Source organism: Strix uralensis, chromosome 8 (assembly GCF_047716275.1).
Source record: "Strix uralensis isolate ZFMK-TIS-50842 chromosome 8, bStrUra1, whole genome shotgun sequence".
In the NCBI taxonomy this organism is placed as follows: Eukaryota; Metazoa; Chordata; class Aves; order Strigiformes; family Strigidae; genus Strix; species Strix uralensis.
Genome location: NC_133979.1, coordinates 19,447,744 through 19,475,162, shown reverse-complemented (window position 1 = coordinate 19,475,162; position 27,419 = coordinate 19,447,744). Strand labels below are relative to the sequence as shown.

Genomic DNA, 27,419 nt, shown 5'->3' with positions numbered 1-27,419 from the left:
AAATTAAATGTTCATCCTTAAGATTTAGAGAGATTAACTATTTAATATTCTGGGGTATTTCAGTTAATTCAGATTTGTAGGATACTAGTGATCCTTGCTAATTGTATAGAATACTATTCTATATTCAATGCATTCAATTTTACAACACGAACAATGAATTATAAGAGTAAAAAAAATAAAAATATGGTTTCATTTTCCATTAGCATTCAGTAGTTATTAGGAGATGATATTTTGCTTCAGTAGGAAGTTCTAGAACTACTGATATTACAAGGTGGTGACTTGTAAACCAGGAGTCAATATATTTAGTGATCAACAAAAAAGAGGTGTAATCAGACCTGCGCCTTTTCAACAACTATCTTATCCGGTTAGTTCCTCGCTGAGTATTACAGAAGGAACATTATCTTCATGACCAGAAGAAATAATGATACAAGTGTCTCAGAAGGGGAAAGGAGAAACCATCCTCCATAAATACTTAGAGGACCACAAGAATTTTCTAAAAAAATGGTGGTGGTAGAAAGGGTATTTCCAAGATATCTGGGGGGCCTGAAATAAGATGCCACAACATGACTTAAAGATAAGTAAATTTTAAGTGTAACTCATTCTATTTCAAAATGACAGCGAGGGAGTCTCTAAATCATAACTTTACAGCAATATAACATTATTGTAATTGATCTCCACATTATGTCACCAGTTGTCAACCATTCTTCATGCACATAAGACAGCAAGTCAATATTGTTTTCAAATATCAGAAAATCATGAATTATATATAATCAAATGCATCCAATTCTCTCATTATTTGGATCAATAAATACCATAAAATGTACATAAACTGGGCAGCCTATGCTTCACTGACGTAACAGGAAAGTGCCAGTACATTTATCACTAGTACTACAAACGTTGCTAGGAAACCACTTAACGTTTCCCCTTTATTGTCTTCCAAACAAATTCTATTTGCAGAATATGCCACTATAAATTAGTAATTGAATTGGTAAGTCTCAGAAGGTGGCATCTGGTAGTAATTTTTCAATAATTTTACCCAAAAAAACCTTGGGCAAACAAGAACAATTTATTAATCAGAAAATGCATTAAAATAGTAATGTTTCAAAAATCAGTATTTCAAAATCTGCAAGCACCCTGTGCTACAGCATTTGATGTATGAAAGAAACAAAATTTCTCCCTTCTTAGTTCAATGTCTCGTAATCAACTACTATTAATTCAATTAAAAGTCAGCAAAGACAACATCTGATCTGTCAGATGTTTTTTGTGGTGACTGTATACCAAATGATAAATTACTGCAAAAATATGCCACACGATGGTAGGAAAACATTTGTGAATGTGAACAACAATGAAGAAAGGTATCAAACACATGCTGAGCACCCTCTTTATAACACCTTTCTTTTAGGCACAAGTATTTGGAATGCAATAAAAAGTATTTCTATTTTATTTTATTTTTAACCTGTTGGTAACTTCTGTATAATATGAGACAAAGTATCCTAAGAGTGACCTTATAGCTGAAGTGTTACTTTTAACAAAGTAAGCCTTATAATGAGGGTGAAGAGCATCAGAAAAGCCACATCACAACCACACTGTTCATAGCCCATCATGCATTTCAACTTGTTATCAAACTTACCCCTCTTTTGAGGCTTCTGAAAGAAGGAATTCTGGGCTTCCCTGTTTTTATGTCACTCATGCAATAATGCACTGGTTCAATGGAGAATATGGGGTACTGGGACCCATTAGGAGTACTGGATGTGTATAAACTAGTAGGGGTTAGGGGTGGGGATTGTGGCTAATGTGGAAATAAAGAAAGCAATAAATAAGCCAAATGTTCAAAGTGATTTTAAAATGAAAATTCTGTCTTACAAAAATAAAATTTCCATCCAACACAGAAACAGCTTGTAACGTTCCAGACACATTTACACTATAATGGTATTGGTTTTAAAAGGTTCCTGTCATGAATTAATCTTTAGAGTTACAGGTTGGTGCAGAGAATGAAGGAATATTCAAAAAAAGCTTTAGACTCAACACTTTAGATCCCGAAGTTGTCTGCCTCTTTTCCTAAAACAGGAAGTTTTGCTTTTCCCAACTTTAGTTCCAGCAATTCTGGAAGCTTGTGCATTCCTGCTCACTGTTTCTTCCTACGTTTTGATGTACCCTACCACGTAAGCTAAAATAGAAATATTAGGTACACCTACGGAGAATGACTAAACCAAAAAGTCTACTCAATCTCTGTAGTCAAGCTGACCTGACACAACAGCTGCGTATCATCTTCATCAATATCACCATGAGAACTTTCTCCACTTCTTCCTCCCCTTCTTTCAAATTGCTTCTCTCACTTTTTGTCTCTCATACCTCTGCTATTATTTTCCCAGTTTGATTTTTCTGTACCATTCCCTCTGTTGCACAACTCACTCCCTTTTCCAAAAGACTTCTATGCCTTTCACATCAAAAATAGGTGAATGCATATCTGGAAGTCAAGACCAGCCAACGTTTCAGCTAAATGAAGGCCCAAAGGCCACTGTGAATACCCCACCTATAATAAATCAGCATATTTTTATATCAGCTAATTTAAGAATATATTTTAAAACCTGTAAATAGTATTTGGAATTAAATAGGTATGCTCCCAGCTGCTGTTTTGTAGAGTGCCCCTCCATCCTCCCCAGAAACAGGTGAAAAAAAGGGACATAATCTTCCATTTCCTCCAAGGTCCTTAAGGAAGAGATGCGTACAGTATGTATACACATACGTGTATCTGTGATCCCACACAGGACGCTGTAAGACTGACTCTGAATGCTACACACACAGTGAATGAACTGGGGAGAAGAAAGAGTAGAGGAAGTCCTGTCAGCTTTCTTCAGTCACGCTAAGGAATCTCTGAAAACTACAGTAAATGGCAACGTCCAGACTGAAAACCAATGCAGATTTTCATAGCTTCCCTCTCCAAAATTCTCAGAAAGATGTTCTGTCAAACTGGTAATCATGATCTAGTTTCAGAACAGGCTGAATCTCACCCACCTCTGCAGCCAAATGCAATAAATATGCTAATGCATTAATGATTAAAACTATTACCAATCATTAATTATACTGCATGAAAAGTAAACAATGTTTTCATTTTAACACACAGCTGCAATTACATAATATACTGAGGCGGGAATAAAGAAACAGCTCTATCCTTTCTTTCTGGAAAGATCTCTTTTCTTGGAATACTATCAAGTGGAAAATAAATCCTACCACTAACAAGCTCTAAGAATAGTTTCCTGTAATAAATGGCAGAAACTGACTCGGAGCATTAAGATAACCTCACACAAATTTGCAGGAATCATTAAAATGACTCACTGATATGCACCAGTACTAAATAAAGACCTAGCATAAAATTTAAATATGTATACGCTTCATTATTCATATATATAGCTGATACATGTATTGATAACCTTTTTTGTTGATCCATGAAGGCATCTTGCACAGAAAGTGTTAAGTGAAACTCACATAATAATACAAGAAAGGAGTAATTTCTCTGCTTTCAATTTTTTCTTGAACAGAGGAATATTTTTACCTATTTCATAGTAATATTTCTTCTGTGACATTTACCTGTATGGAGCTTTAACAGTAAGTTTTTTATCAATGAGGTATTATAAATTTTAATGTTTTCAGACAAACCTCAGAAGTTTTCAAAACTAACAGCAGGTAGAATTAAAAAAAAAAAAAAATATCTATAAGACACTCCTATACATACACATCTACAAAATGTGACATTTAGAAGGGGGTTACTTTTTGTAGTATAAAAGAGAGATCTGAAGTCTGCCCGATTCCAGAGCATACTTGCCCCTCCCCTTATTTTTACATTCACAAGTAACACCTTTTCTATGCGATTGCACAAAATCTTTATAGAAACTGAGAAATGTTACAGAAATGGGAGGCTACTTTTATCAAATAACTATGAAAGACATGCCCAGACACAAATCACTAGAAAAAAAATTGGAAAACTTCCCTCAGTGAGAACTTGATTTCTAATAAGAGAAGTATCTAACCCTACTCAAACCTTCCAATCTCCTTACACATAATTTTAAAGAAAGTGGCAGGCAAGGGGAAGGTTATTTTGAAATAAATAAATTGCTGCTTCCATGCACTCTAGATCTTCACATTTTAATTTTCCAAACAGTAATTTCTTAATTGTTACCTTTGGCTTCTTTCCAAATAGCCACAGCTTTCCTTTAGCCTTGCCCACTGTAGTTTTTGAATCAATCCTCATTCCTTCCTGCTTTGGTGTACTGATGGTTCCATCAGAGATAGTTCTGTAAATATTTTGACTGTAATCTTCAAATGGAAAATCTCCAGGAGGTTCAAAACCAGATTTGAAGCAGTCTATCACTAGTTGAGAGTCCTAAACATAGGACATTAAGATGTTTAAAAACCAAAACAAGCAAACCCATCAAGAACCAAAGCAAGAAAAACACAGCGACAAATTTTCCCTTTAATTGCAGAGATGGACAGATGGGAAATTGAGAGCAAGCTCAAAATGCAAGCTTTTGCATAGATCAAGTTAAGATAATGTATGTGTTTTTTTCTCAGCAGTGTTACCATGAGTGTAAATCAAAGCATACCCTGCTATTCAGAACCCAGCAAATACTCCCCAAGGGTTATCACAAATTTAAAACAGGACATATTTTAGGGCCAAACTACTACTCCACCTTCTAATCCTTCAACATCAGCACTGAAATGAAGATAACACTAAGAAATTACAGGTAGTACGATATATAACAGGGAAGAACCCGTATTAGAAGGAATAAGAAAGTGCTAATAGCTGCAAACAAACAGGACACGGAATGATACTTGGTTAACCAAACACCCTTTATATCATTTAATACTACATACTGGAGAAAATACCAACCACGTTGGTATTCCAGGGTGTTTCAGGATAACCAAAACAACGTGTCCAAAATCCTATACAGTGAGATAGTGTCAAAGATCTTCAGATCACAAGCAAGCTACAAAACAGGCAGAGAACAGACACTGAAAGTGGAAGTGACCATTTAGGCTAAAACTGAAGTCACAACACTTATCAAGCAGACAAATATTTAACAACAGAAAGACAAATGTACAGGGTAAGTCCATCTTTCCCATCTCCACAGCTTCCATATCAGTTAAATTGCTCATGCACATTCAAAAAGTCGCTCAATTCTACTTACTCTATGTTCATCAACTGATTTTGCTGCAAGGATCATCCCTTCTAAACATTTAGAGATAATCGGAATAACCTTGCGCTCAGAGTCAGCAAAGCCTTTGTAACATTCACTAAGTTTGATAGTCCTTCTTTCATCCATTTCTTGAAGTTGCTGCAAGCACAAAGTAAGATAAAATAAAGCTTTTAATTGCAGATATCTTTCCCCCTATCCTGATGTATGCAGTTATTGTGGCCACCAGTGTAGTACAGAATTTCTGTGCTTTCCCAGTAATTTTATTTGCTTAACAAAACAGAAGTTACTTAAGTTAAAAAATCAAGTCCTTTCAGACACAGACTTAAGATGCCCAGAACAGTAATTATGAAGATTTTTTTATTTGATTTTTTTAAAATTATGTAAAGGCAGGACTTTCGTTTCCTTATTCTTCTCAAAGCACATGTACAGTGTCTACAGCCACCTATTTAGTTTAAAATATTTGTTTCATGCAAAAATGAACAGTGAAAAGAAAAGAAATTCTACTAACTTCTACATCTCCTCACTCTCCTCCTAGTTCCAAATAATTTATCTGTAGTGATAAATATCTCTATCTTGCTTTTATTTTTATACTTTCCAATAAATATCAATGATTAAAAAAATTAGGAAAAATTAGAAATATTAAAATTATATGCTGTTTAGACATGCTCTCTGATTTGAAATACAAACCATTTCCTTTAGAAGTGAGCAAGAAAATAAAGAAAAGAATACCATTACATAAAAGTCTACTGGAACACAACAAAAAGAGCAAATTAAAGAGAAATACTATTAAGATAACAGCCCTGGACCTTTCGCTAATTGTAGATGGAAAAAAACCCCAAAAGAAAACAAAAAGCAATAGTACATACATCAATAAGTTATCAAAAATGGGATAAGAAGTTGGATCTTTCCTATATCTACCCTAACAAAGGCAGATGTCTCAAACAGCATCCAATTTCATCTCTCCCAAACAAAGCAACAACTTAGTCATGCTAAATCCCTCTCCCAAGGTTATCCCATAGAATGTTACCAAACACTTGCAAGGAAATAATAAAAATGTTAGTCCCAAGAGCAAGTAGGACTAGTCCTTTCTGCTCTTACAGGAAATTTCAAAAAACAGAAGTAATAGCTTACAATGATGATTAATTTTAATCCTAGAGAAATAAAGGCAATAAACCAAAACTCTGATCCAAGCTACAAAGATGATTGAACTGTTTCTCCTGGGAGTTGACTGCAATTCCTCCATCAGTGTGCTAATGTCAGACCTACTGCAGTTAGAATATTAGAAAATTCTTTAATAAGCCAAGGCAATTTTCTTCTGTGAATCCTAGACCTTCTAATATGTATTTTTTAAAAATACGAACTCCCTTGTGCTTCTGAAAAATATCAAGCATTCTTAAAGTTGGTATACTTTCAAATAAAGTCTATTTTCACTTTCCATGTCCTCACTCCATGTCTCAGAATCAGTTTGTACAGTCACAGTATTCTCCCAAATGGCTCTATGTACGCGTCAATACACTTCTGAACCCTCCCTCACCTGATGCCCCACAACTACTTTACTTTAAACTAGTTTTGCAAAGTCTCTCTGTTTTTAAAAAAAACAACCCACAACTTAACAGTTATGTGAAGCACCTTGAGAAACCCCCTTTTTAGATGCAAAGTATTGATCTAATTTGACCTTTAACTTTTTTATTATTTTAGAGAGTTCTGTGGATTGCTGGTAATATTGATGAAGCAATGACCAATTCAGGGTCAGGGGAGTGCTTCTGTCTCCAATCCACCCACATTTTATACCTGTACATGAGTTACATTAAACTACATAGTCACCATTAATTATAATGCTTTCCTCCATCTCTGCCAGAGTCAAAGCATTCTCACACACAAATGTCAAGAGAACTAGTAATCAAACCTTATCAGAATGATTGTTTTAAATATTTGCTCTCACCCATGTCTCAAATGTTCATTTTGCCATCTCTCTTCAACAATATTTAAATAGAGTCTATAAAATAGAAAATCTTCACAGAAAATGCAATGAAATATCTTCATTACAAGTCTAAGCATAATTACTGTCTCATGATAAAACACAGGTTGTATCAAGATTATGCCAATTTCTTGATAAAATTATCCACTTCCCAAAAATAAAGTTTTAAATTTTAAAATCTACTTCTCCCTTAGAAGATCAGACATACTGTCTCTGTTAATTAATTTACCTTATAAATCTGAGGAATGACAATGTAGTAGTGTTTGTGCTGTTCCCCATTAAAATTCTGTAGTTGTGCAGCATATTCATTTTTGTTTTCATCAGCCATATGTGTGCGCAGGTTTAACTGTTGCTTAGCCTAGTAGGAAAGTGATATCAGATCAAAAATGTCTTGTGCTTTTCAATGACATACAGGATTATTTTATTTTACGAACTATGCAAAAACACTAATCACAAGTCATCAAAACTGATATTCTTATAATTGAAATAAAAAGAATGTGAGACTTCATGTATACTACAGCCGTAACTGGTTATATACAGAGACAGCAACGATGACTTTGTCTCCCTTAGCCACATCACTAAATGCATATCCTAAAAAACATAGAAGTGACTGAACATATACACCACAAGGTACCAAAACCAGTAAGCATGCCTGTTTAAGGAAGACAGTCATCATCTCAACAGCATCATCCCAAGACTAATGCAGCATACACCCTCTCTGTGCTGTCTTGTATTTTACTGTAACTTCAACATTGTACATAAGCAAGCACGATTTTATACACTCAAATAATGTTGCTCCAGTACTGACAATAAACATGCAAGTACTTTTTGTAATAAAGAGAAAGTAAAGAAATGGTACCACTCTTACCTTCTCAACATCAGCCTTTGTTGCATTAGTGTCGTTGTCCAGTCTTTCATAGCTTTGCTGTGCCTTCTCTGCCTCTCTGCATTCTCTCTCAAATTTCTTTTTGCTCTACAAAAGCCACAAACTTACTGCTTCAACAGCCACTATCCCCTTTTGGTTTTGTATAGTAATTTTGAATTCTAAATATCAAAGCTTGCATTTAAATATCTTAAATTCACTAAGTACCTGTAAATAAAACACTGTTCTCACAGCAACGAAGTCTCAAAATTTTTAAACTTTTCTATTTAAAACATATTTCCTTGAAGTACCAGCAAGGAAACAACTGTAATTATAGTATTAAAATATCAGATAATCAAAATAAAAAATAACCTATTGCAAAGATTCGCAGTTAATGATAAACAGACAAGCTCTCTTTCTAGTCAGACTTCAATAACCCAAGTAAAAGTTAAGGGGTAGAAGACAAACCTGGACTTGTATGAGTAAAATTTTCAAGTTCCCTTCTTCAGTGATCAATTTTAATTGAATAAATTCAAGTAAAGTATTTTGAAGTTAGCCTGAAGGATTTATCTACATTACAAGATTGCAGCACATCCATCCAGTATCATCAGTATTCATATCAACTGGCATAGCCGTAAGCAGCACAGACAACAGTATTCAATGTACTTGAGGTTCAATATATGTGGCTGTTGTCAAGACAACTGCTGTAGGAAAAACTGTTGCAGCTCAAGAAGTGAGTATCTCTAGAGACAAACTGGCAACAGAGACTGTGTGAGCACTGCTCTCCTGCTTCAGTGCAAAGTCAGGCCACTGAGGTTAATGTGTCCCTTAAAAGCTGTATGCATTTAAAAGACTGACTTTGCGCTCAAGTAAATACAGTGCATTTACTTGATTGTTTGAGGTGAACTCTGGGAATTACCTTGGTGAAGGGTGACAGCATCTAAAACTATCACATCTGCTTCTACTCTGAATCTCTGACCATAAATTAAACTCTTTTGACATGACACTGAAGGAAGACATTGCTGATCTGGGTCCACAACAATAAAATAGAAATTCACCTCTCTGGTATTCTTCACAACAATCTGGATCAAAGATATAATAAATTTTTAAGACACAAAACCAGCAGAATATCAGAATGCATCTTGACACACTTGGTTGAATTTTGTATTTTCTCATCTTTAAAAGCATGTGTCGCAAGAAAAAGTAGTTTATAATCTGGTTCTAGAGACGTTAACTTCCTGTATTTCTCTGTTAAAAAGTAAGTCTACCTCCTGAAAGTCTAAGAGTCTATAGTAGTATTCTTGAATAGATGTCATGTGCTGAGCCCTCAAACTCAAGTCACATATAGTGACTTAAGATTTAATCTTCATATAAATAAATTGTCATTATTAATTACTCTCTAAACAAAAAGTATCCACAGAGAAGCAACCAAAGATGTCTGTACCCATGTTAAAAACAGATTCCTTTACACTAGATAAAAGCCAAGGCTTCACTCAAACATACACACAGAGGCTGTTTACAGGAGATTTTTTTTAAACAGGGAACTACAAAGACATTGAACTGTATTTCGGATGTTACAAAGTCTGATTTGGACATTCAGTAATAAAGCCAAAGATGACAACAGTTCCATTTATAGACTGTATTATTAAGTTTGACAGAAAAAAAACCCTAAACACAAACTCACATTATCCATCTGTTTCCAGCACATGTCCAGATACTGTTGAGCCTTTCGTCCTTCTTGAAGATGCTAAAAACACCACAAATAAGTTTAATTTACATATCTTTTTAGTACTACTACCATTAGTTAGTCCCTGCTCTAGTTGACACACTATGATGTGCAGTATCTCCCACAAGTTACCAGTACTCTTTGGAAGACATTATTAATCATGTAAGATCAGTACCACAGATGAAAATTACACTGACAAAAAAGTTACTACTAAGCACTGTCTCCCAAGATCTTAATTTTTAGGTTTAATAACTAGTAAAACAGTACAGAAAAACACAGAATAACTTTAAATGTGCTTTATAAATGTATTACAAAACCTATTTACTGCCAAGTTCAATAAATTGGGTAAACAAATACACCACATTGTTAAAAAAACATATCCATTTTGATATCCTATTATCAAATCAAAATATAGAAATTACCATTTTTCTCTCAGTTTTTAGATCATGAGAGTATCTCATCAATTCTCCATACACTCTGTGTCCCATTTCTTCTGCAACTACTTCTCGTTGTCCTGCGTAGTCATTCAACTCATTAAGGATGTTAAAAAAGGCAATACACGAAGTAAACCTGCCAGAAAGCACACACGCACACAAACATAGATACACAAAAAGTGAGACAGTTTTTTTTAAATGGACGTCTTTTAGTAAGTCTGTACTCCTGATTAAATAAAAAAATCATACTTATTTTACAATAAACCTTATCTTAATGCTAATTGAATTAGAGTAGAAATGCAAGTTGGGAAAGCCTACATTAAGCCTAGCATGTACTACATGTTGCAATGTCTCTTCAAATACATTTTATAAGAATATGGATTTTTGTGGATGGAAAAGAAAGAAGAATAATACTACCTGGAAAGCCCTGTAGTATAGTGGTATCTCCTAAGCTGCCAACTGAGAGGCCTGAGCTTGGGAACGGATACATACGTCCCTAGGCTCGGAGGCTGAACTTGCTGAAGAGATGATGTGCTTGGTAGTCTTGAGGGTGGAACATGCCAATCATACCACTCATATGCATCCCGATGGATGATCTACAGAACAAGTTTGCTATCAGCTCTGGAGACAGCTGCCTGTTTGCCTGCCACCTCTTGGCTGGAAGTAAGGTGCCACTATGGCTGGCACTAAAAAGGGGGGAAGAGGAGGGGCAAAGGGTAGAAAGTGTGTGTGGAAGGGAAGAAAGAAAAAAAAAAAAAACAGGCACCACATTAAAATTTACATCTTTCTCTCTTAAATGTGGAATACTGCCATCTCCATAGGCTTGGCTCTGGGGAATTCAAATGCTACCCTAGCACTAGAAATCCCATTCCCTGTAGTCCAGGATCTTTAAACAGTCAAAAGAGCTAGAGGAAATCCTAGTGTGAATTCTCAGGCACTCTGTGCACAGCATGTGCTCTGGCTGCGACCTGAAACCTCCCCACTTTCTTTCTTTGTAAGAGTTATCCCTAAAGAAAAAAAAAGTATTGTGTTTTTCTAAATAAATTTTAAAATGGCTATGGCTATGGACATGGACAGCAAAACAAGCACTTCTGATAAATAATCATAAAGTTGTTTAGCACAAATTGCTCCTCCAGAGTTAGACAGTCACTATTTTGTCTCTGGAGTCAAAGCAAGTCAGCAGTTTAAGAGCTCTTCTTGCCAAAAACATGACAATTTTGTGTACACTCAAGTCAAACTTTCAGCTAGCTAAAGATTAATTTGGAACAGAGCAAGCACAACCTGTCATGTTTACTACTTTAAAATATGAATAGAAGTCAGGTTTCATGCTTAAGAATTACAGCAGAACTGTAAGAAGCCAAGCACAATTCTTTTGTTGTTTTAGCCGATTAAATACTTTATCTTAAAAAAAAAGAAAAAAAAAATCTGTAAAAGGACAGAGTATACTGCAGTCTTCGTTTCTTATACACAGAACTTGAAATGCACATTTTTACCTGGGTTCCTCATCTTTGGGTGAACGTTTAGGACAGTACTTCTTAACCAGATTTCTATTAAGGAAGAATGAAAAAAAGATGCTATTTTAGAGTCTCTTTTGAGAAGACATAAACATAGAAAACTGCAAAAGCAAACTATTTCTTTTTAATGACTACAAGGAACAAATCTATTCACTCTGTCATCTTGTAAGGGTCCTTCAGATAACACGAGGCAGGTATCTATGACATTTTCAAAGTTTTAAGTCACTTTGACCTGGAACAATATACTTAGAAGTATTTTAAAACCCCTATTGCTCAGTGACTAGACATAAAATAAGAAGTCATTTATTTAACATCCTTTTCACGCAAGCAAAACAAACTAGCAGACAAGAAAAAAGCAAATGTGTGATCCATATAGATAGCACACACTGTATGCTATACCCATGAGCACAAAGCTCCATGTCTGAATTAAGCTCTGAGTGCACATTCAGGTCAAAGGTTTTAACCACAGTTATCTCCAAATCTTCAGTAAGGATATTTCCAGAAGAGAAGAGGCAACATCCCTTTTCAGGGAAGATGTTACAATTTACCCTACCACCCGTGTTGTAAGCATCAGGTTTTTAGAAACCAAGAAAATCTCTAAAAGACAATCCATGGAACCAGCACTTTATACAGTATCACAGTCCAATTTCTGAGAATGGTGATATGAACTCATTTGCTTATCATACAACTCAGAAATAGCATCTTAAGAAACATACATACCATATCACCTACTCTACCCTAGAGCATAAATAACACAGGCATGCGCTGCTTACACAAACAACTGTAAAATATTTGCAGTTACATATATTGCCACAAATATCACAAATCCTGTGACGAACATGAAGTCACACAATTTTACCGACAGGAGGGGTAAGACGAGAGAATGTCCACTGATTTTTTTCAATTCTTATCTTCCTGTACGTCAACCCTTGCTTTAAACTTCTGAGTACACATTTTTTCCAGCACAGCATTCTGCCTTGACTTACAATACTGTTTTTCTGATAGCAATGAGGTTTTTTAAAATTCTTGACATTCAAAAGGATACATAAAAAAAAATCCATTATTTCCTTCTCATTTTCAGTCACTGGATGTTCATACCTTCAATCGGTGGCATTTTTTATTCTAGCAATTTTCAAAATTGTCAGGTTTTTCCATGAAACAGAAAAATTGGAATTGTTCTTTTCCTTTCCCTGTGAGAGTATGTGATTTTACAGCAAATGAAGAATCCTTTTTTGTACAAAAGAAAAACAGGTAGGACATAGGATTTTCTTCAAATTGCTTACTCTCAACCTTTGAGCTTTTTGAGGTCAAAGCAACAAAATATCTCAGTTGCTATTTTTAAACGCAGCAAACAGTATTTAAAGAGATATCTACTAACCAAATTAAATAGACCAGTATTTAAATACCAATGCCCACCCTCACAAAAATTCTTATTTTCCAAACATTAGAACCACTTCATCAAAATCTTGCTAGTAATGTTCAAACTGTGGACCAGATTGTTATGACGTGTCTCATTTAAACTATCAAAATAACATTTTTAAGTGTGAATTAACATCTCAGCAGAAAATAAAGCATGTCAATTATTTGCTTTACAACCAACAAACAGAAGCAACGCAATGCTGGCAATTTTTTTCCCCTGCACATCTCTAAACAATCATACCTTCCATTTAAGAATGAAAAAAACAAACAACAAAACAAGTGCACACAACCAAATCATTTTGTTCCAGGGACAGAGTGTTTGCCTTGAGCTTGCAAGGGAAGACTTCTCGAAGTATGTTCTTGAGGTGGACCTGGATTATGCAAAGAATGCTTCTGGTTTTTAACTGGTATGAAATAGACTTTGTTCAAACTTCTGTATTGTGTAAAGGGATGATAATTTGTAGTGAAACTGTTTTACCATCCACCCAAAGAATTAAATAAAACATAAAACTAAGGCAAACCTAGCAGAGCTGCTTTAATAGTTGTCTTTTAACTGGCCAGTGGATAGAATTCTTCCATCTGTCTGTCTAGTAGTAATTGAGACAACTGGCTGTTGATTTCTTAGACTAATTATTAATATAGCCTAAAACAGTTTCCCAAAAGCAGTAGTGAACTGTACAAAGCAATTTACAACCCCAATGCTACAGGAAAAAAAAAAAAAAAAAAAAAAAGAGGACTAAGAGAAGATTCAACGGAACAAAATCTTGCATACGCAGTTCGTATCTCATTCCCACTGTTCATGTGTAACCTTGATTGTTACAAACTATGAACTACCTTATCATTAAAATAAGGGTGCTAATCCTGCTTTCATCTAAAATAACCTTGGGCAATTTCTCAAATCAATTTCTTTGGAAGTCATATTATCTCTACAGCACAAGGGTATACAAGTAGTGAGACTATGTTCAGTCACAAAGTATATACCAAAATATGAGCAGGGTGTTCATGTGCAAATAGCAAGCTTATACCCTTTGTCTCTTTCCATACCCTCAGAGACTAAAACCAGAAAGAACAACCATGATAAGACACTCAAGTCCTTTTTACATCAATATGTACTAAGAAACGGAACACTGACTTTTTAAAAATTATCTACAAATTTTAGAACTTTCTCACTGAAGTTAAAACAAGAACCTCTTTTCGCTATCACCAGAATCCACTGCCTGTTGTAACATTCTACCTGGTAGGGATTAAACGCAGACATTTTGATTGGAAAATGCATAAACCCAAGTAAAAGAAAGAAAAAAGAATAATCTCCTTTGCTGAGTAACTTCCCCATGTTTCATTTTCCCTTACATTTCTGCTTTGCTCCCCAGTGCTTATTAATAAATGGAAAACTCCTAAAATTCACCTTATTATTCAAAAGGATAGAATGCTGTAGCTAAGCAACCACTCAGGAGCCTCTTCAAGGAAAGATTTTCAGAGGTGTTAAAAATGAGAAAAGAAACCACTCACTAAAATACATACTGTTTGAAGTGGCAGGAGAGAAGGGCCACGAATATAGATTACTTCCTAGCATGCTGATTTCTGTTTTGCTTTCATTTTTTAATGCAACTGTTTACTATTTCTAGGAAGTCAAAAATAATATATAATCCTTTCTTCTAATAAAAGTCAGTTTCATTAGTACATCTTGGCTACCTTAGGATCACAGGAACATGCAGTCTTGAGACACTGGGTGATCAGGATTTAAGGTTCAATAACAGTGTAAGGTCCAAAAAACAAAGTCAATAAATATGAAATGACAAGTAAATGCAGAATTTAAAGTTCTAAGAAAAAGCCAGTGTTCATGTGAACAACGAAGCATAAATGGCTTTTCCAAGAAGTGAACACCAACACTTCAAAAGAAGAGAAATTAGATTTAAATTTTTGAAAAAATGCAGGTTGACAAGCAGCTGAGTGTGGATCTGAAGAGTGAAACATTTTTTCAAAGAAGAGCCAGTTGACATTTTAAGGGGTCATAACATTCTTTAACACTTTTATTTAAATGTGTGTCTAATTCTCAGGATCCAAATATGGATCTGGACTAGTTTAGAAGAAAACTGCAGAAGTAACTGCAGAACATCAGAACTGAGCCAAATCTATGAGATAAACTGGCTCTGTACTTCCTTAGAAAAGTACAGATTGATGACGCTTCAATCCTCTCTGGAAGTACAATTTAGACAACTTCTACCACATTCGGTCTTACCTGAAAGCAGATTTCATACAGGACTAACCACATGCAATGGTGCTGCTCCTGTTATTTTACCCATCTCCCTTTCTCAGTATAAACTGGTCTCAGGTCAACACCAGTGAGATAGCAGTCTGGACAATACTACCAGTTTTTAAGAGAAGTAGTACCTCAGTCACATAGCCAGAAGTTTCAAAAAGCACCCTAGTTAATAAATTAAAATTATTTATGTAGATGTTTTACGTACATAAAATTTTATAGACATTTGTACAAAAATTGTGTTTATCAACTCTAAGTATTCTTCAGTCAATTAATACTGAATGTAAAGAACAGGAGCAGCAGCATCAATATGGTAGAATTCATATTAAGGCAGCAGCTCAGGTACTGGGGCACCTGCTTATACTAAACCTCTACAGCCTCTACATCATATTACAAATGAGCCTGGGAACAAACTTCGAAGTCTGCTTTCCTAAGTTACTAAAAAGATGCAGTAAGTACTTAAAGGTTTTTCATATTTATAATAGTTTCAATAGGGTTCTGATGGCTTCAGTGATTGTATATCAATATTACAGACTGGGTGAGAACAATGACAATAAACTGTATTTAGTAACATGTCATCAGAAAAAGTTTTAACTGAAGAGATGAAGCTTAAAAAATTGTAACACGGAATTTGAGTTTACATAGCTGAATGTCCTTGGAACCATTAAGAATTTGTATGTTTTGGCTTGGAGATACATCACCATTAAAAAAAACTTGCCACATCCATATTTGAATAATCAACAGCGTAAATTCTCAGCTCCAATCAAAGGAAGAGAGATTTAAGAAACTAACACATATGGTGATAATTTGTGTCCCCAACTTCACATTTGAGCTTACACCCATTTTAAATAACATTTCCAGGATTCTGCATATAAAAACGTGGTAATTATGTCTCAATTTGACTAGACATAGGCATATATTCATATGGTATTTAGAAAAAAACCACACTTATACACAGTAGTATGCAGAAGGAACATGAAAAATACATTTGCTCAGATTAACTAGACATTTCCAGAGATCACAATATTCATTTTTTTAAGGGAAACACTCAAGTAGCTCAAGAACAACCATCACTATTTTCCTTAAACTGACAATAAAGAAACTGAACAAATTCAGAAATCTTATTCCACATGGTACTTTCATCTATAACTGCACGTATAACTTGTATTACTGCCTAACATCACAGGAAATAGAATTCCTCTGTCTTCTCAAGTATTATAATGCTTCAGACAGAACAAAAAGGGAGTGAGCCTCCAGAATTATTTTGTGTGTGATGGTGTGGAAGTAAACAAAACAGACCTTAACCTTGCCCCTTTTAAGCAATAATACTGATCAAAAACAACATCTGAGAATTAATTACAAAATTCAGCCAAGAGTCCAGTAACTTGACACATACTATATTTTTTCCAATTATAAAATATGAACAAATTAAACAGTCATATAATTAAAATGAAATGTGTTAATCTACAATGTATATTGCACTACGTTTGTCCTCACTCACATCCCTGTAACAACCTTCACAGTCCTTGGGGTACCACAATACATTAGTCAAGACCTAAGCTACACAAAACTTTACATTTTCCTTTAAGCTAGCTCAAAAAAAAAATTATAGTTGCTTTTTTTCAGAATAAAGTATACTGCAGACAAAGACAAAACAAGCTCTCTAGACAGTTTTCTTTTCTCCATAGACATTCGAGGATTCCTCAATGGTTTCAATTTTTCTTATACTTTTCCTCAGTATCAAGAACTGCCTATCAAATAAGAATAACAAGGAATGACTTACAACCTAAAACCAGCATTTGGACAGGATTCCCACAAGTTCTCATTTCTGGAATTACTCAGCGACCATAAACTGCAATAACTGCATACAGTAAGAATATAGTGAGGTCACACAAGCAGTTCCTCATATGCTGTACATGCATCACTGGTCATCTCCTAGAAGACTTGGAACAGCTGTTGCACCTGGGAAAGTCTCATCACTAAGTTGTGACAGTATACAAAAAAAAAAAAAAAAAATCATCAAAATGCAAGGGTATACAAAAAGTGAATATGAATTTCTGCCAGGACACAGACTCTCATTTGTGAAGACTCTTATGAAAAATTCACTCAAGTTTTCATCCTTGGGTTTAAGTCTATAAGAGTAAGATCCATCAACAATCAACAGACTGTTCATGGCCCACACAGAAACAAAATACCAAATACCACCGTACATCACTAGCATTATCTCCCTCAGTAACGTTGTTTTTCTTTGTCTCCCATCCAAGTACTAAAGAGAGTCACAGAACTACCAAAATGTGACCACTCACCGTATTGTTTATACATCTACTAAACAAGGGCATAATAAATCTCGGTTATAAAGTTCATTATGAAGAGATTCTTGACACTCTATTTTTCAGATTGTATTTCATTATAGAAGGAAAAAACAATGATAAACCAGAAATTTCTATCAGAGATATTACTATCTCACAGGCCATATGCTGCCAGCATTAAAATTCACCAGAACCGTAGTCCATTCCCAAGATATTCTCTCTCAGAACTTCTCAGGAGCGAGCTGAAAGATGGCTAACTCTTCTGGAGGTGAAAACCTTGCTTGCTCTCAACCTCCCCTGGGGACTCATGGCTGTTTTACATGGTTAAAAACAGTGAGTGTCCTCACGAACAATGATGGCTGAAATCAAGTTGTTATCACAAGACAGTTTACTAACAGTAAATTCTCCCCCAAGGAATACACAGGCAAGAATATCGAAGAGTAGCTTCATGAACTGGTCTACTGGCAGAAAATCAGTCACTCTCTTGTGCATGTGCTGTCCAGACCCTCATTGGCAGCAGGCAGGAAGTGCATACATGCACTGTACAACACGTGTGCAGCAAGACCTGTGCTTCCCAAAACTGTCATACTTACTGCACATGGACAGTCAGTCCAGTCATCTGACAGAAGGGTACTCGACTTAACTTTCATTTTTGAAAGACACTTTGAGAAAAAAAATCAGTAGTTTTACCCAAAAGAGTAAAATGTTGAACAGAGAAGATTTCCTATTTTCAGTCAAATCTTGAAGTAGTAATGTGTGTCTCATCTTGCTAGCTGTGCAATAAACCTTTAAAAATAATTTGTTCATACTATTTAAGGTAAAGATCTGGATAGGTCCATGCAAATAAAACACATTTCCATTTTTAAACAGAGAACTGAAAACAAATCAAAACTGGGCTATGAACTGGTGCTGTGCATGCTTCAAACTTTCCTTTACCTCTACGTTCTTCTATGCCAGCTTTGGAAAAGTGGTATTTATTTCCTTCCTTTTAAGAAAAAAATTCCTTCAGTAATGTAATGGAGTATTATGTTAGGTGAATATACACAACTGGATCAAAAGAAACATAAAGAAATCAAAAAGGAAATGATCAGCCTAGACAGAGAACATCCATACCCTCAGCTGTAACCTCATTACTGCATTTATGAGGAAGGATTCCTCAACTCTGTATCTGGTGACACTCTAGTTTGCCAATGATGAGACGATGGAAGACACCAGAGAGAAGCTGCTATCAGTTTCAGGCTGACAAGGGCTAGGCAGCAGCTTCAGCTGAATCCCCAGAGGAATTCAAGACTGCAAAGATTATGGTGAAGGCCAAGTTCACAGGACTGTCTTATTTTAAATCTTGTTCTCCAAGCACTGTGTGCACCTTTTGGTAAAAATCAATCCTACTTTACTCCGAAGAATGTGCTTCTCTGCGATTTCACTACTGCTACTCTTCTTGTATCATCCCTGTATGATCCCCATGGGGCAACTTCTATTGGAGCTAAAAGATGTTTCACTTGGCACCAACGGAAGGTAAACTGGAGAGGTAAGACAAAGGGTGGTTGGGTTACAGTCTCACCCAAAGGGGTAAGACCAGCTACGGAAAAGGCGTGCTTTAAGGACAGGAAGATCTGCTGCTTTCTCAAGTTCTACTCAATGATTTCAATCAGATTTCTTAACACAATGTAGTGTGGCTCTTGCCAGTTTAACAGGAGAAATTAATTAGTAGCAAAGGCTTGAAGCTGGATGAACATATACACAAAAATGTAGATATGGATAACGCACTTTGTGACAAACACGCTGATAGTGGGAAAATATTGCTATGGTTTTGTTTTGGTTGGAATCTTAAAATTTAAATCTTAAACCTTTTTAGTCCAAAGATTTGAAGGGTGGGTGGTAAGAGAGGGAGGGAGGAAAGCAAAAACAAGCAAGTAAGCACAAACCTGAAGATCATTTTCTGGTTTGGACTGGTAAATAAAAACTTGTCTGTTATGAAAAGAGCTAGTGATCTGACTCACTCTGTAAATGAAAAATGGTCATTAACCACAACATTACATACTTGCCCATCATATACAGTGATCGAGTAACTGTTAAGATTCTTTTAAAAAGAAAAAATCCTTACCTCAGTTGTTTTGCATAGTTTTGCTCAATTTCTATCCTTTCTTTTACAAATTTTGCATATTTCTCCAAGAAGTCAATGCCCCACTGCGTATGCTTGTCCAAGTTATCAAACTGATCCTTTAAAAACAAAAGGAAACAAAGATACCCAGAATTAGTTAAGAATCACAGCAGCACCAAAAACGACGATGTAAGTTATATATGAGTATTGCTGTAAGGGAATGCTTGCTACTTGGGTAGAAGTTATTCAAGTTATAATTCAGTCATGTGTGTATATACCAGCTATATACCAGAATAGTAAGCTGTAAGTGCAGCCACAGATCTACCTCTTTTTGAAAAAACAGCTCTAAACACTTGCATTTTAAGTTGTATGCAGTCTTTGATCACTTTCACAATGCAAATGTGTCTTTTTTCCCCCCTAAAAATCCCTTAATTCAAAAGCAGATCTTTTCCACCAAGATAACAAAACCGTAACCAAAGATCAGTGTTAGGTAAATAAGATCATTCCACAGAAGAGATGTGTTTGGCAGTTTTAAAACACAAGTAGTTGTAATTTCATTGGATACAAAAAATTACTTCCACTCTTACAATTACCCACTGAAAGAAAAAGAATTATAGCTGCATGAATAAGTTGGGTGTAGTATGAATATGAAAAACATTTATTAAAGCAAATCGATACACACAGTTCACAATCAGCTCTAGCAAGAGATTCCAAAGAAAGCAAACCTGTCCTTAGCCATTAAGAAAGTTATAGCAAAGGCACAAAGAAGAGAAACAGTCAAAAATAAACCATGCTTCCAAAAACAGTTGGGAGATTTTAAATACATTAAATCAACTTCAAAACCAATCCTTCACTGTATTGTGTACTGATCAACAGGTGGAGGATACACTGATTAGGAATTCAAAAAACAAGTGGGAATACGGGGTTCAGAGTTAGACAGGAATGAATAAAGGTACAAAATACAGCCTAGCAAATATTTTTAGTCTAGCACATACTTGTATTTTATGCTAAAAGTCTGCCACAGTGTAAAAATCAAGGATTTTCAGCTTATGACAGCATTTACAGTGAATTTTTCTTAACAGTTACTCAGTAATCTAGAAAGACAAGCAACTGCAACATCAAAGTTTGTGTCCAGTATATGCTGAATTCAAATACACTTCATGGTAAATTTAAAAAAGAAAGAAAAAGAAAAAAAAATAAAGCATTTAAAAGCATTTAACTTACACAAAAAATGGTGAGGGGTGTTTACCAGAAGCTGTGACTTGCAGATTCAGTAACTTGCCTGAACCTAATGAATTATGTCAACCTTTAGTAGCAGCAATTTAAGTTCAATTTCAACATACACTAGGATGATTGGAATTTAAATTTTAAAATGCCATAAAATGCTGCAGGGCTTAGCACTCAAGGAAATGGCATTCACTAAAGAGATACCAAGACAACACAACTATATGCAACCAACAAGAATGATAAAAAAGAACATAAAGGGACTTGCCTTGTGGGCTCAGTATCCTACACCATGGCCATTAGTGCCTTGAACACTTCAATGGCATACAAGTACTGCCAAGCAAAAGCCATCCTGTTCCACTATCAGTCACGTGCTCCTGCCTCTGCATCACTCCCTCCACCAAAACCACAACCACTTTCCCTGACCATCTGTTTCACCAGGGAACCATATAAACAGCCAAGAGACAGGAGATGGACTAAAGACAAGATTTTAATGTATTTGGGAAACCATGGCCTGTATCTCATATTGTTCTGATGCACCCACTTTACACCAGCTGGACATTTCCACCCTAAATATCTTTTGTCAAACAAAGCCATATTCCTGCTGTTGTTTTTAGAAAAGTTGCATATGAATTGTTTGTGTGTGGAAGGAAGATGGTTACCACACTGTAGTGTCAAACTACTGTTGCATATATGCATAAAATACATCATCAATCTCAAGAAGCCTTTCTTTTCTGTATTCTACTCATTTTTGTAATTACTCTGACAACATTAACCCGGCATCCAAAAGAAGTTTTCAAAACGTGCTTTTGGCATGGAGCCAACATCCAATACCATTAAGAAGAACTGACTTCCTTCAGCGCAGAGCAGAACAAAGCCTTTGCTGTCCTACTTAGGCTCTTTCATCCACAAAGCTCTCATTTGCTGCTAAGGTTTCATTAGCATTACGGAACACCGCATCACTTATGTTTCTGAACATGTAACCAGAGAGGACAGCTTTCCAAATATTCTGTTCAGACAAAAAAGGACTCTATTGGTCAAAATTAATTCTCTGCTACTAATATGAAACTGGAATGGGAAAAAGTGAGTACATTACATGCTATTCTCCCCTCACCCTTAACTTGAAGTATTTAATCACTAATCAAGTGCCAAAAACTCCTCATTTCCTCAACTTCTCATCATTTGATTCTAGAAACCATATGCTCTGTGCAAAGACAGCTTTGTAAGATTATCCCATAGCTCCTCAAGGGAAGAAAGAATTTGTTCCCTCCCTATACAAGGAACACACATAGAACATACACAGAACCACATGAATGGAGTAAATCCCATGAAAGAAAAAAATTAAAACTCATTAGCTATCCTCACCACCCTGTGGACCTTTACATTAGTCCAGCTCCTCCACCATTACTGACATCTATGAAACTACTCACAGATGCATTACTGACCTCCTAGATAAGGAACAGCAATCCTAGCTTAGTGGGCCATTGGTCCACATTTACTGGAATTAGAAAAAACAGTAGTAGTACGTTCCCACTTTTTTGAAGAGTGAGACAGCATCACATCAGTTTGTTCACTGCCATTTTTTGGTCAGCAACTATATTACGCACTATTATATAATGAAACACGCAGTATGAAGGATAAAAAAAAAATACTTTTAAGAAGTACCAAAGCATTTTTTGAAAACTGGCTTATGAATGATCAAAATTGGATGTCTAAAAAAAAAAGTAATCTACAGATGATTTGTAGTTTTGAATTAAAAATAAAAACACTATAATAAACTCACATAAACATGGATTTCTTGGATTAAATTGGACATACTGATGATGTCTCTTAAGTTCTCTATAGTCATGTATGTACTGTAGAACAGAGCTCTCCATTAACAGATAAAGAAAATATATTAAGAAAACATATCAGCTTCGCAATATTTCAAATTCTCTATAAACAATAAACCAGTGAATGAAAGTCCGCAGTCACAACAATCACCTTACACAGCTCAATAATGACACTGAGATAGATGAGCAAAAGATAAAGGCAACATCGATGAATATGCAGAAAGGAGTGGTCCTTTCAGAAAGTCTTTTAGTGATGAGTCACAAATTTACTCCTGGTCCTTTCAACTTCTCTCCAGAAGCATCCATGTTTAAACTCTGGGCCTCTATTAAGCAAAAAGTTCCCTTTTCATCCAGGAACACAAGCAGAAAATCTTCCACACTGATACAGAGGAAATCAAATTAATGCTTGGCTTGTATCTCAGTGCAAAGCTTGGATTTTGTAATTATCCTGAGGGGAGGGAGGAAGCACAAAAATCAGGCAATACTGTACAGGGGAGAAAAAGGACCAAATAGTTGCAATGAAATTTAAGCCTGGAATTTCAAAATAAATATATGAGTGTATTAATTTGGCTGGCTCCTTTAAAAGAAATGTGAAAACTGCATTAAAGATCAGCAAAAGGCAATTAAAAAAAAAAAGCACATCCTACAATATCTGGCTATCTACTACCTTGATAAGAAACTATTTTCTCAACATCCCAAGGCAAATACATATTGCTGTTTGTCTAGTAACTCCCCACACCCCTTAGCAGCTGAGCAGGCAATTTTTGTAAAAAACTTCATTAAAACTGCAGCTGACTACTATTAAACTGATTAATATCAGCTTATGGATGGTAGCCCTAAGTAGAAACTGCCCACTCAAAAGCTGGAATGTAGTCCAAAGTCTCTACATTATAAACAAACAAATCTGACACTTCACTAAAAGTTTGTAATAGGTCAATATAGACTATTCCAAAACAAATGTTAACTCCCTAAATTCTACTTCCAGATTATTTACTGGAACCACAGATCAATGTTACGAACACTTCAGGTATACAGTTCTAAACTTATCAGGTTTTGCAGATACCAGGAAGCTTTTCAGTAATAGCAGCCAAAGCATCAAAGCAAGGAGTCAAGCTGAATCAAAACTGCACCAAAGACAAAACAACCTTTCCCGAGTTAAACTCAAGATTTGCTCTCCCCCTCTTAGAGACACTTGCTTTTTCTCCAAACAAGCCTCAAGAACCAATAAAAAGAAAAACATGGAGGATCTCTTCAGAGGGATGAGCATGGAGGGAATGCTACAGCATGAATACCAAACCCTTTGTTTTCCTAAAGCTATTAATACCTAGTCCAGACACTGTTTTATATGGGAGTTTCACATAAAAGGCATTAAACCAGATTGAGACTATTAAAGGATTAATTTCCCAGCTTTCGTCAACTTTGAAAAGCATTTCTATTTGCATTAAAAGCTAGGATTCCAGTATCAAATTCTGCAAAAATTTTCGATTTTCCTAAATGATTCCTTCACAATAAACTCTAGTTTACTGCATTAACACTGAATTGCTGATTAGTCTTCATTTCACTGATCTCCATTTTGATGATCTTCAGACAACAGTTGAAAGCCTTAAGAATCATATTAAACCTAAAAATATATAAACTCACAAGGTTAAGCAACCTATCTCAACTACTGTAATTAATTAAATCTGCAATATCTTTAAAATATATCATTTAATAAAACATTCTATTTGAAATCATGACACTTCGCATTAATTATGCTACTGTCATTTTATTCTCTTTTGACTCAATTGTACATCATTACTTCCATACTTTTATCTGACCACAATTTTAGTTTGCAGTTACCCAAGTGACCTTATTTGCAGTTTTGAAGCACTGGCACAAGATTAGGTTTTTTTCCCAATTCTTTGTTCTCCACGCTTCATAGCTTTGCCAGTCTAAACTTCCAATTCAGTGAGTGGGAGATTAAAAACTCAATCCCGTATTTTGCTCTCTAAATTCTTAACACTTACACAGTCCAGTATAAGGAAATACATACTATGCCCTAATTAGATTGCACAAAGAAAACGTTCAGTGCATAGAATAGCAGTAATGAGGTCTTGTTCAGGGAAAAAAACACAAAATATTTGGCACCAAAAAAGCCCCAGTGCATTTGTGGACAGAAATGCTGCATTTTATTATCACTTTAGGAAAAGCAACAAATTACTTAACCACACAACTGCAAGTCCACAGTAATCCAACTGAGAAAATGTGTGTGATTATATAACTCAACGTTGATCACAGCAGTTCTTGTTTACTCAATTAAAGCCCTTGAGGGTTCCTCAAATGAACCTGAATTATGGATAAATTTAAATGATAGTGCAAATTCTGCATAATGTCCTTTCTTCCTGCATCAGCAGTACTGTGGAAGACAAAAAGACCCAACTCTATTCAAGAAGTTAAATATTTTAAGTTACAAAACATTATAAAATGACTACTTCACATATTAAGATTTTATCAAACTCTTCTCCTGGAATATCTGAAGTATTTCTATGAAACATTATGCAGCTTGCTTTTTTCTTTTTTCCTTTTTAAATAAAGATCAAGGTCTTGAATTAAGTTCAAACAATTCAACATTTTACATGAATTAGATGACTCCAGGTAAATTGTTTTTAAAAAAAACTTCCAGTGTTTGTGCAAAGAACTACTTGATGTGCTACGTTAAAAATTATGGGAACCATAATCAGACGTAAATATATTAATGAGAAGTTATCAGTACAGTGTATACTTTTCCCTACTTGTTTTCAGGACAAATTAGATTATAAAATTGTATTTTAATTAGACTACGCTACACTAATCTACTTCTGACAATACATTTCAGTTTTTCTGATCTTTGAAACCTCTTCAGTGCCTGGGTTTTTTTTTTCCTTTGTCTCTATCTTCATGCATTCCTGCTTAATTTTCTATCCTAGGGTAGTATCTCTTCTATTTTACTGTCTGAACCGGTTATCACTTCTCTCTCTCTTCCTGCCTGCTTGCTTTTATAATTGTCAACTCGGTCTTCTGGTCTGTCTTTTCTCCTTGCAACTGCAACATGCTTCTTCCTAACAGGCAGACAAGAACTGCTTCCATCTAAACAGTAGTTTATTTTTTTTAAAACATCCTGTTAGTTTTACATCTAAAAACTAACAAAGAGCTATTTCTATATCAAGAACAAAACAGAAAGTGTCTTGCTTTTCTGCTTTCTATAAGTTCTGGATTGCAGCTTCCAGACTAACCTGGAAATTATACCTCATTCCTCTCTGAAAACAATCTATGTATTAAAGTTCAGAGAGTGGAAAAAATGTGGCTGTGAGCAAACTTAAAGGCTAAGCATTTTATAGACTAGAAGATTAATATCAATGAGAAGGTTCAGAGCAGCAACATCAAAAGCCATAGCTACACTGGAAATAAAGCAGAGGCACTCAGAGATTAAGAAGGAAAAAAAAAGTTGCAGATGCATATATATGAACTAAACAGTACTTCACATTTTAATTCCATTAAAACAAAAGTTCAGTATAGACTGTACAGTCAGGATACTATGACGAAAATCTACTAGTCTTTTGGAGATACGCAAAGGAAAAATAATTTCTAAGAAGAACTTCTGAAAACAATTAGTAGGCAACCTTTAGGACATGAAGCTATTTTGATTGTAAAAATTATAGACTCTGGTGTTAATTTAAGTGAGAAACTGCTAGAAATGCAGACCTGAAGTGCTTAATATTCAAAAGGAAAACAATGAGAATTAAAAAATTACTTTTAGCTGAATGAAAGACTACTTAGCTCTAAGGAATAAAGAATTAATAAATTCATAGCATGAACACAGTATGAAAAATCCACTTGCCTGTTAAACTTTTGTATATATTCTTAACAAGCAATACCACTGTCAACTTTAATTTTAAAAAGTCAGTGATTAGAGAAATATTTGCATGATAAAGTGAGCAAACAACTCAGAAGTAGCACTGAACAGTTAGAAATCTAGCCATGCTCTAAGATAACACATATATCAAGTCAGATTTCTAAAGTGAAGCTAAAAATGAGAGCCACAATTGAGGAAGAGAAATAAATACAAAGTCTATGTTTTTCTCTTTCAAGATCTCCTCAGACCAGCAGCAAGGGAACTGCTTTGGAAACTTTTGATGGAAAGTCAGGTCTGGCAGGAGAGGATGTCTTGCTTGGCAGCTAACAACTCCACAGGTGTGACAGACACATTTATTTTCCAGGAAGGGGCAGGAATCTACCACAGACAGAAGAGGAGTAGAAACATTTGTGACTGCTTTTGGAATGAGCAGCCAGAACTGCAACAGAATCAAGTTGTACATCTGGAGGTCAGCAGATCAGCTGAAAGACATTAGAGGTTACAGTTGTGCACTCCAGTTCATCCATGCCACTAAATGTATCAGTTGGACTAACAATTAGATTTTAACAGCACAAGCTTTCTACCAGCAGAGCAAACCGATTGAAACAGTTGACAGCTGGGACACTGAACACCAATGTTAAAGACAAGAGAGGAAAGGAACATGTTGCCACAGAGGGCATCTCAACAACCGCTC

General features: G+C 35.3%; 1 protein-coding gene across 4 annotated transcripts in view; it reads right to left on the bottom strand.

Moving 5' to 3' along the window:
• The window catches only part of FNBP1L (formin binding protein 1 like), a 56,693-nt gene that overhangs the window by 9,409 nt on the left and 19,865 nt on the right, over window positions 1-27,419 (bottom strand). For 3 of the 4 annotated variants that reach the window (XM_074876528.1, XM_074876530.1, XM_074876529.1), the window contains exons 2-9: window positions 19,802-19,917; window positions 11,689-11,742; window positions 10,184-10,331; window positions 9,720-9,782; window positions 8,042-8,146; window positions 7,403-7,531; window positions 5,187-5,333; window positions 4,178-4,381 (exon numbers count right to left, since the gene is read on the bottom strand). In XM_074876528.1, the coding sequence (XP_074732629.1) occupies window positions 4,178-4,381; window positions 5,187-5,333; window positions 7,403-7,531; window positions 8,042-8,146; window positions 9,720-9,782; window positions 10,184-10,331; window positions 11,689-11,742; window positions 19,802-19,917 (966 nt within the window). Of the gene's footprint in view, window positions 1-1,630; window positions 1,790-4,177; window positions 4,382-5,186; window positions 5,334-7,402; window positions 7,532-8,041; window positions 8,147-9,719; window positions 9,783-10,183; window positions 10,332-11,688; window positions 11,743-19,801; window positions 19,918-27,419 lie in introns of all 4 variants that reach the window. The other variant, XM_074876531.1, reaches the window with a different exon arrangement.